The following is a 9,494-nucleotide window of genomic DNA, read 5'->3' on the forward strand; positions in this document are numbered from 1 at the left end:
CCCCCCCCTTTTTTTTCCCCCCCCTCGCTTCACCTCTCCCTGCTTCCACCCCACAAAGACGCACCGCAGCCCTTTGGTTTCAGGCTGGGCTGAGGCTGCCGTGCTCGGAGCCCCAGGTTTTGGGCCCGCTGCCCACGTTTCCCCCACGTGGCTCCACCTGGAAGCGTTTGGGTTCCTTTTCCATTCCTAAAAATCGGGGTGCAGGTTGGGCACCCAAACACAGACAGCTCAGGGCTGCGGCCGCTGCGTCACGCCGTTGATTAGGGCCGTCGGTGCCACTGCCCATTCTTTAAAGCGTCCTGGAATCCGATGCTGTGATGCTGGGCCACTTATTATGCAGGTATCTGTCCCAAGGGTGGATGAAAAGGTGACACATAATGACAGTGACTGCATCCTTAGTCCCCAGAGCCTTCAAAGCTCCCCGTGAGTTTGGTTAATGCACCGCACGCGTCGCCGTGCTGCGGCTGAGCAACGCTGCCAGTAATTAAAACTCCTCACAACTCACCTGGAAATAAATAAAAAACAAAACGCAACCAAACCCAGCCCTGTGTCATTACCCACATTTTTGACACGTGGGGAAATGGGGGCACTGAGGTGGTTTCCTCCGAGGCTGAGTCACCGTGGGGCAGAGCTGCGTCCTCCCCCCACACCGAACTCATTCCATCCAGCAGTGCTGCAGCCCTGGATCTCTGGGCTTGAAGCTCGGGGGGGGGGGCGCAGCTCGGCTCACTTCCATCCCCCCAGTGGCAGCAGTGGGGCTGGCTTGGCCCCAAGCTCTTTGGGTGCTGCGTGTGGGGTGCTGTGGGTTCCCCCCGTCGCCCAGCTGCCGTCCCTCTCCTCTCAGGACAGGGATGTCACAGCGCTGAGGTGGCACCGCAGTGCCATCAGCACAACAGGAGGGTTTGGGGGTGAGTTGGGAGGGGGGCGAAGGGACCCCCAGCAGCACTGATTGCTCTGCTGTGCGCCCTCCTGTCGCAGCGTCCCCTCAGAGAAGCCGGCACCGGCCCTCATCATCGGCCTGCAGGACTTCCAGCGCATCCAGGAGTCGTCCCGAGTGCAGAGCAAGGAGCAGCGTGAAGCTGAGCTGGCAGCCCTCAAAGCACAGAGGGAGGCAGAGCTCGTAGGCACCCCCCCTGCCCACCCTTCATGCCGTGGGGGCACCCATAGGGTGGGACAAGCACCCTGCACCCCCCTGGATTGCGGTGCCCGCCTTCAAACCCTGCATCTCTCCGACCCTCTGAGCCCAGGAGGGGCTGTGGGGGGGGTCCCAAAGTTTGCAGTGCTGCGTGGGCTGCACCCCACAGCTCCCCAGTGCACCTCTGTGGGGCGTCTCCTTTAGAAAGGAGAGGGGTTTTGGGCCCGGGGGGTGCAGGGTGGGAGCCCAGGGGTTATGCAGGGTGGTGGCCCAAGGGTAAAGGATGGTGATGCAGGGTTCAGGATGAGAGCATGGGGTACAGGGATGCAGGATGGTGAACCAGAAGGTGGAGGGTGGTGAGCCAGGGGTCAGGATGGTGGCTCAGGGTTCAGTCTGGTGGCTCAGGGTGCAGTCTGGTGGCCCAGCAGCGCAGGATGGTGGCCCAGCAGTGCAGGATGGTGGCCCAGGATGATGGATGGTGGCCCAGGGCTGCAGGTCGGTGGCTCAGCTCTCCCCCTGTCCCCTTAGGAGGCCATGAATGAGCGGAAGGCAGCAGCAAAGCGACAAACCCTCCTGCAGCAGAGCAAGCCGAGCGAGCTGGAGGAGGAGGCGAAGGAACGCGCCCAGCACCTCCTGCAGCGGGCGAACAGGATGCGCATGGAGCAGGAGGATGAGATCAAGGAGTTCAGTGAGGTAAGGCCAGGGGGTCCCGTCCTCCTCCCCAGCATCACAGGAGATGGTGGCACGAGGTGCCCCGGGCCCCACAGGGCGCTGAGGATGAGCTGTGAGCGCTGCCTGCTGCTGCTCAGTCGTCTTCTCCTTCCCTTTTCCACCTCCTGCTCTCTGTCCCCATCCGCCGAGCCCAGGACGCCCCTTGTCCCCACAGCTGCTCCTGGGTGTGAAATGCCACATGATCCGCGACACGCAGATCCTGGAGAAGCAGCAGATAGCCAGAGAGCTGGAGGAGGAGGAGAAACGCCTGGCCAGGATGATGGAGGTGGAGAGGCAGAAGGCCGACGAGATGCAGGAGGAGCTGGAAGGCAGGAGGAAGCGGGAGCTGATGCAGTGAGCGGCTTTTTGGAGAGACGGGATTGAGGGGCGCATAAAGGATTCATGGACGCAGCTGTGGGGCCGTGGGCAGCGGCTCTGCGTCCAGCAGGGGGGGGGGTGATGAACGGAGCCCCCCGGGGGTCTGTGTGGATCCAATGCTCTTCTGATCAGAACACGGAGGGGCTGAGCTCCGACCCAGCCGTGCTGAGATCCCGCGGTTCCGTGCTCTTGGAGGTCCCTCCTGACCCAAGCACTCCGTGATCCTGTGGTTCCTCCCAGAGGCAGACAGGAGCTGGTGAAGCAGATCGAGAAGAACGCGGAGGAGCGGGCGCTGAGAGCTGAGCAGAAGGACCAGGAGAGCCAGGAAATGCTTCGGTACCTGGAACAGCTGAAGGTGGAGGAGCAGAAGGTGGGCTGGGCAGGAACCAGGGGGCTGCTGGGGAGCAGAATGATGATGATGATGATGATGAAGGCAGATTTTCACCTCTTGGAAGTGTGACCCGGCGCTGGGGGGGGTCGGCCTCGGTGCAGAGCTGAGGCTGTGGTCTCTTGGGGAGGCTGAGCCTTCTTCCAAAGTGGCTCTGAGCCCCCATGGAGCGAGCACTACAGAGCCTCTGCTCTGTGCTTCAGGAGTTGGAGCAGAAGAAGGAGCAGCAGAAGAAAATCCAGGCTGAGATTAAACGCATCAACGACGAGAGCCAGAGGTGCAAGGAGGAGCAGCTGCAGAAGGAGAAGATGGAGGATGAGCGGGTGCTCGAGTACCAGAGGCAGAAAATGGTACTGAGCTGAGCACAGCAGCACGGGGGGGCGATGGGGTGCAGGGAGCTGCCACCAAACTCTGTCCCACGTAGGAACGGGAGGCAGAGCTGGAAGCTGAGCAGGAAAGAATCCGTCGGGAGAAGGAGAAGGAGGTGGCACGGCTCAGGGCCATGCAGGAGAAGGCCCTCGACCAGCAGGCAGAGCGGGTGGGTGAGCTCCTGCAGCTGGGAAAGCAAACGGGATCCTGGGCGCCATCAGCAGAGGGGGGCAGCAGGGACAGGGAGGCGATCGTCCCTCTGTGCTCTGCTCTCTGAGGCCCCGTCTGCAGCACCGCGTCCAGGGCTGGGGGTTCCCATACAAGACAGGGAGCTGTGGGAGAGGAGCCAGAGGAGCCGCAGGGCTGAGCAGGGGCTGCAGCAGCTCCCTGCAAAGCCAGGCCGAGGGAGCTGGGCTCGTTCAGCACGGAGAAGAGGAGCTGGGGCTGAGCTGAGTGCAGCCTGCAGCGCCTGCAGGGAGCCTGCAGCCAGGAGGGGAGGCAGCTCTTGGGCAGGGGAGATGAGAGCAGGGAACGGCTGGAAGCGGAGGGAGGGCAGCTGGAGGCTGGGGGTCAGGGAAGTTGTGTGCTGGGAGAGCGGTGAGGGGCTGAACAGCTGCCCAGAGAGGCTGCGATGCCCCGTCCATCGCTGGAGGGGTTGGAGGCCAGGCTGGATGGGGCCCTGGGCAGCCTGGGCTGCTGTGAAACGTGGGCAGGTCGGTGGCTTTGCAGGCGCTGTGGGGTCGCAGCTTCGCCATCCCCGAGCTCCCTGCCAACCCAGGCCGTGCTGTGAGGGCTGGCAGATCCGCCATCGTGGAGCAAGGAGCGCGGCCATGAAAACCATCCCTGCCAGCCTCACCGCCGTCCCCTTCTGTCCCCGTGGGCAGGACGCACTGAGGGCCAAACGCAGCCAGGAAGCGGCCGAGCGGGAGTGGAGGAGGAAGGAGAAGGAGGCGGCGCGCAGGAAGGCTGAGATGGAGGAGCAGCTGCGGCAGGGCCGGAGGCAGCAGATCGCAGAGAAGGAGCAGCGCATGGCTGTGCAGGTGATGAGGGACCGGCGCGACTTCGAACGCATCCTGCGGTGAGGTGGGGTCTGCGCTGAGCGCGGTGCGACGGCGCGGGGGGGCGGGAGGTGGGAAAAGGTCCGATCTGAAAGAGTGGGGGGCCGGGGAGGGGAGGGGGGTCACCGTGCAGGAGGTGCTGAGAAAGGAGGTGCTGTGGGTGTTGGGTTGGCGTTGGGTTTGAGGAATCTTGGGGGTCAAAGATGAGCCTTGTGGTTGTGAGCAATGGGGACGGGTTGGGGTTGGCCTTGGGGGTCCCGGGGCTCTTCTGCAGCCCTGGTGGTTCTGTGAGTGGGAGAGGTGGGGAGAAGTTGGGCTTGAGGGTCTTGGAGGCCTTCGACCTTCGTGGCTCTGTGATTCTCTTTAGGCTCGTGCTTTAGTGGGAATGGTGGGGATGGGGGGGGTTGGCCTTGGGGCCTTAAAGGTCTTCTCCAGCCTTCGTGGTTCCCCGTTTCTGCGATCATTTTGGCACACAGTGGGGGTCGGGTCAACGTGGCGACCTGGGAGGATGGGTTGGCGGTGGAAGATCTTGGAGGCCTTTTTCCAACCCCGACAGCTCCACAATTCTGCCATTCCGACATCAGGAGGGGGGGGAGGAGGATTGCAATGGACCTTTCTCCCATTACGCGGCGCCACGAGCGGCGAGGGCGGGTTGGCGGTTGGATCCGATGACCTCGGAGGTCTTCTCCCCCCTCTCAGGGCCCAGCAGAAGCAGATAGAGAAGGAAAAGGCAGAGGAGGCTCGCAGGGCGGCCCTGCAGTCGGCCCACGCCGATGCCATCCGGCGTCAGATGAGGGAGCAGCAGCAGCTGAGGGCCCAGGAGCGCATGGCCGCCTTTGAGGAGAGCCGGAGGCTGCAGGAGGCGGCTGAGCAGCGCAGCCAGCGCATCGCCCAGCTCAAGCAGCAGAAGATCCAGGAGTTCAGGTGGTGCCCGCGGCCCTCAGCCCCATCCCGGCTCCCCGCTGGGTGTCTCCTCCAAACACAGCCCGCTCCAAGGCCGCGTGCTCAGCCTGGCATCGGGATCTGATGGTTTTTGTCTCTGCAGAGCCGCTGGCATCCCGGAGAAGTACTGTGCCCAGGTGGAGCGGTGGGCGCGCAGTGGGGCTCAGCCCCACACGGGGCAGAAGGCAGCAGCTCGGGAGTTTCGGCTCGCTTAGGCAGAGCTGCCTCCAAACAGAGATGTTCATGGAGCAGACAGCGTCTCCTGTCCTTCTCTTGCTTCCCACCTCCAGGTCAGGGTTAGGGGTTGGGGTTGGGGTTGGGGTTGGGGTTGGGGTTGGGGTTGGGGTTGAGGTTATGGTTAGGAGCAGGGTTGGGTTGGGGTTATGGTTAGGGCTGGGGTTGAGGTTATGGTTAGGGTTGGGTCGGAGTAGGGTTAGGGTTAGAATTGGGGTCAGGGTCGGTGTTGGGGCAGGACAGGGGTTGGGATTAGCATTAGGAACAGCCCCCTGCCCATCTCCCTGCTTGCTGGGGACAGCAGCATCCCCTGCCCTGTTCCTGGGGGCTCTGGTTCATGACCCAGCCGGAGCCCAACCCGCTGCTGTCGCTGCCCCGCTGCCAAACCCGCCCTGCGAGCAGCGCCGTGTCACCTCCAGGCCCTGTGGCCTTGTGAAGGGACAAAGCAAAGCGTCCGCAGAGTGATGCAAACCTCGGAACGACAGGAAAAAAAAACAACAAACCCACAACAAACCGCAGCAGGACAGGGAATGGCAGCTTCAGAGGGCTGGGATCCCGTAGGAGTGGCTCTGATTAATTCTCCGAGCAGCTGAAAATAAGGAGAGCCTGGAAAGGCGAGACTGCCTGGGGCAGGGAGACGGCGTGGGGTGGGCAGGGGGGGGGGAATCCCACCTCCTCCCGCATCCCCAAACGGCTGCTTTCCCTCTGGGTGTCCCCGAATGGCAGGGAAGCCGGGCGCCGCGAGGCCGCGTGGCTGCTTTGGGTCACCCCCAATTCTGTGGGGCCCTCAGCATCCCTGGGGTCACCTCCATCCCTGTCAGCTCCACGTCCTGCACGGCTCCCATGAATCGAGAGCGCGGTGCCGTGCCCCCCATCCTGCACCAGGGCTGCAGAGCCACCAAACCACGGCTGCGCCCCGCTGGGCTTCGTCCCCTCCGCGCCGCCCCGGGGGCCCCAAATCACAGACGCTGCCCAACACGTGCCTCTGTTCCCAGCAAGGGTTAAAGGACGGCGATGAGCTCAGAGTGGGGCCGGTAAATGGAGCAGCTGTGGCCCCGGGGAGCGTTTGGGGCCTGCAGGGAGGTGCTGCCCATCCGGATCGGGCGGTGGGGTGGAAAACACCGAGCTGCGCCGCGGGGCACCGCGCACTGACCGGAGCTGCCCTTGTGCCACGGCCTCCATGGGGCACTGGGGCGGCTGTGGGGCGATGCTGCTGGGGGTCCAGGGAGTCGAGTGGCCCCCCTGGCATCGCTGTCCCCAGCCCTTCCGTCCCGCTGTGCCGCCCCTGTCCCCAGCAGCACCCACTGCTGCAGCTTTCCTGTCCCCAATCCATCCATGGTGGCCGCAGGTTCCACCTCCATCCCCACCCCCCCTGACCCACTGCTGCCACCACGTCCCCCCGATGTCACCCCGGTGGGCTCAGCGTCCCCTCGAGGTGCCAGCATCCCCGTGCCCCACGCCGAGGGGGCAGGACCAGAGGAGGGATTTTTAGGGGATTAAGCCCAGGCTCCAACCACACCTTTCAGCTCCTACAGTCGTGTCCCTGCCCGACACCAAAACCCTTTTGGGGCTGCGTGGGGCAGCACCGCCATCTCAGAGCCTTCCGATGGATCCCAGCTGGATCCCCACCAACCCCGCTGCTGCTGCTTAACACAGGGTCAGCCCCCCCAAGTGGGGTCCGCAGCCCCAAATCCCCACCCCGCTGTTGGGAACGGGGCCCACGGAGCAGCGCAGCGCCCCCATATTTCAGCCCCCAGCCCCACTCCAATGGGACGCAACCCCACATGGCGCAGCAGCTCCTAATTACCGGGTAGGGAGTGGAGCAGGGCGGCTTCGCTCACGCACAGCTCGGAGCCACTCAGTCATCCCAAAGGCATCCGCCCCACAGGGAGGAGCGCCCGGACCCAGCATGTAAAAGGGCTGCTGGTGTCGGGCGATGCTTCGTCGCCTCGCAGCCTTCATCCACCTGCACTCCTCCTCCTCCTCCTCCTCCTCCTCCTCCGCGCCGGCACCGCAGCGCGATGGCACGGCACGGCGCCGGGCAGCTCCTGCTGCTGGGGCTCATGCCAGGTAGGTGGCCTCGATGTCACCGAGGACGGATGGAGGGGACGCTGCCCCCTGGGCACCCCTGGGACGGGCCGCCATCTGGTGACCCCAGCGGAGCGACAGCCGTGGGCGCTGCAAGGCGCTGCGATGTTTGCGGATGGGAGGCACGAGCCAGGGGTTGGGTGACGGGGAGATGGGGGGCAGGGGGCTGTGGGGTGATGGGGTGGGTGTAAGGTCAGGGTGCTATGGGTCATAGGGTTGGGATGGGGTGGGTGTAAGGTCAGGGTTATGGGGTCAGGGTGTTGTGGGGCACAGGGTTGGGATGGGATGGGGTTGGTTATGGGGTCAGGGTGCTGTGGGTCGTAGGGTTGGGTTGGGATGGGAATAGGGTCAGGGGGCTGTGGGCTATAGGGTTGGGATGGGGTGGGTTATGGGGTCAGGCTGCTGTGGGTCGTAGGGTTGGGATGGGGTGGATGTAAGGTCAGGGGGCTGTGGGTCATAGGGTTGGGATGGGGTGGGTTATGGGGCCAGGGGGCTGTGGGGCACAGGGTCAGGGTGCTCACACGTTGCCCCCTCTCCCCCAGCTCTCCTCCTGGCTGTGAGGATCAACGGCAAAGGCCGTGAGGTGCTGTACTTGGCCAAGGGAGACTCAGTGAAGCTGGGCTGTCCCTACGTCCTCGAGCCCGAGGACAACGGTCCCCAGGGTGTGGGAATTGAGTGGATCCAGATCACACCTGAGAGAACCGGCCCCGAAAATGTGGTGAGTGTGGGGCACCGGGTGTGGGGTGACTGAGATGGCCCCATCCTGTGGGGTGGAGGGGGGGACGGAGGAAGGATGGGGAGGGATGGAGGAGGGATGGGGCAGGAGGGATGGGATGGAGTGGGATGGGATGGGATGGGATGGGATGGGATGGGATGGGATGGGATGGGAAGGGTTGTGGGGTGGGGTGGGGTGGATAAGACAGCATGGGATGCTGTGGGATAGGATGGGACAAGGAAGGATGGGACAAAGAAAGGTGGAGGAGCAGATGTGGGGCAGGACAAAGCGATGAGGAGAGATGGAGCAGGAGGGATGCAGGAAGGACGCGGGGACACCCGGGGATGCAGCAGCCCCTTCTGCCCGCCCTCACCCCCCCGTTCCACCCCATCCAGTTCCTTTCCTACCACGACCACCACGTCAACTACGGCAGCGGCTCGGGGCTGCAGGACCGCGTGGCCTTCGTGCAGAACGACCCCGGGCAGCACGACGCCTCCATCCGCCTGGCAGACCTGCAGGTCTCCGACACCGGCACCTACCAGTGCCGCGTCAAGAAGAACACGGTGGCCGTGCACGAGGTCATCGTCACCGTGCAAGGTGAGACCCCCGTCCCCCTGCCGGATGGTGGCGACACCGACGTCCCTCTGCGGAGAGTCAGTGTCCCTGGCGGTGGCCCTAGAGGTGGTGGCGGCCCTGAAGGTGGCCGTGCTGGTGGTGGTGGCCCTGGGGGTGGCCGTGTCCCTCTGTGGTGGTGGCATTGTCCCAGCTGCTGACCGTGTCCACGATGGGAGCGGTGGCACTGGTGGTGTCGATGTCCCGAGTGGTGGCGGTGGCTCTAGAGGTGACGGTGGCCCTGGTGGTGATGGTGGCCCCAAAGGAGACCGTGACCGCGATGGTGACAGTGTCCGCGGTGGCGTCAATGTCCCTGGTGGTGACCGCGACCCTGGTGCTGGTGTCTGTGACCCTGGCGGTGACAATGCCCGCAGTCGGTGTCCCTGCTGGTCGGGACAGCGTCCCTAATGGTGGCGGTGGCCCCGGTGGTGGTGACAGCGCCCCGTGCGGTGACCGCAACCTCGGTGGTGACCCTGTCCCTGGTGGTGATGGTGGCGCAGGTGATGACGATGCCCCCGCTAATGACCGCGTCCCCTGTGATGACCGCATCCCCGGTGGCGCCAATGGCCCCGGTGGTGCCCGCACCCCTGGTGGTGACGCTGCCCCTCGCCCCGCAGAGAAGCCGGCCGCCCCGCAGTGCTGGACCGAAGGAGATCAGGTGCAGGGCGGCAGCGTTTTGCTGCGCTGCTACAGCCGCGGAGGGGCCGCGCCGCTGGCCTACCAGTGGGCCAAGCTGGCAGATGGGTACGGAGGAGGACGGCTGCCCCAAGGAACCATCCAAGGTGGGCGCTGGGGGCTGGGATGGGGGGTGGCAGGGGGCTGGGGGGTGGCAGGGGGTGAGAGGCTCGTGTTGTGTGCGGCCGT

General features: G+C 64.7%; 2 protein-coding genes across 2 annotated transcripts in view; both read left to right on the plus strand.

The window, feature by feature from the left end:
• The window catches only part of LOC122158536 (cilia- and flagella-associated protein 45-like), a 7,176-nt gene extending 1,911 nt beyond the window's left edge, over positions 1-5,265 (plus strand). Inside the window, exons 4-12 of the mRNA XM_042815269.1 lie at positions 979-1,120; positions 1,664-1,828; positions 2,022-2,200; positions 2,465-2,594; positions 2,816-2,962; positions 3,037-3,150; positions 3,866-4,059; positions 4,739-4,963; positions 5,085-5,265. Coding sequence (XP_042671203.1) covers positions 979-1,120; positions 1,664-1,828; positions 2,022-2,200; positions 2,465-2,594; positions 2,816-2,962; positions 3,037-3,150; positions 3,866-4,059; positions 4,739-4,963; positions 5,085-5,196 — 1,408 coding nt within the window. The 3' untranslated portion in view covers positions 5,197-5,265. The remainder of the gene's footprint in view (positions 1-978; positions 1,121-1,663; positions 1,829-2,021; positions 2,201-2,464; positions 2,595-2,815; positions 2,963-3,036; positions 3,151-3,865; positions 4,060-4,738; positions 4,964-5,084) is intronic.
• Positions 5,266-7,235: 1,970 nt separating this feature from the next.
• Positions 7,236-9,412, plus strand: VSIG8 (V-set and immunoglobulin domain containing 8; the record flags this gene model as incomplete). The annotated part of the gene is made up of 4 exons (XM_042815270.1): positions 7,236-7,285; positions 7,846-8,021; positions 8,414-8,615; positions 9,248-9,412. Coding segments are annotated over exons 1-4 (592 nt in total), but the record flags the coding sequence as incomplete, so codon positions are not given.
• Positions 9,413-9,494: the final 82 nt, after the last annotated feature.

The sequence above is a fragment of the Centrocercus urophasianus genome, unplaced genomic scaffold (genome assembly GCF_019232065.1).
Source record: "Centrocercus urophasianus isolate 14NV4802_14NV808 unplaced genomic scaffold, USGS_Curo_1.0 seq_1460, whole genome shotgun sequence".
NCBI lineage: Eukaryota > Metazoa > Chordata > Aves > Galliformes > Phasianidae > Centrocercus > Centrocercus urophasianus.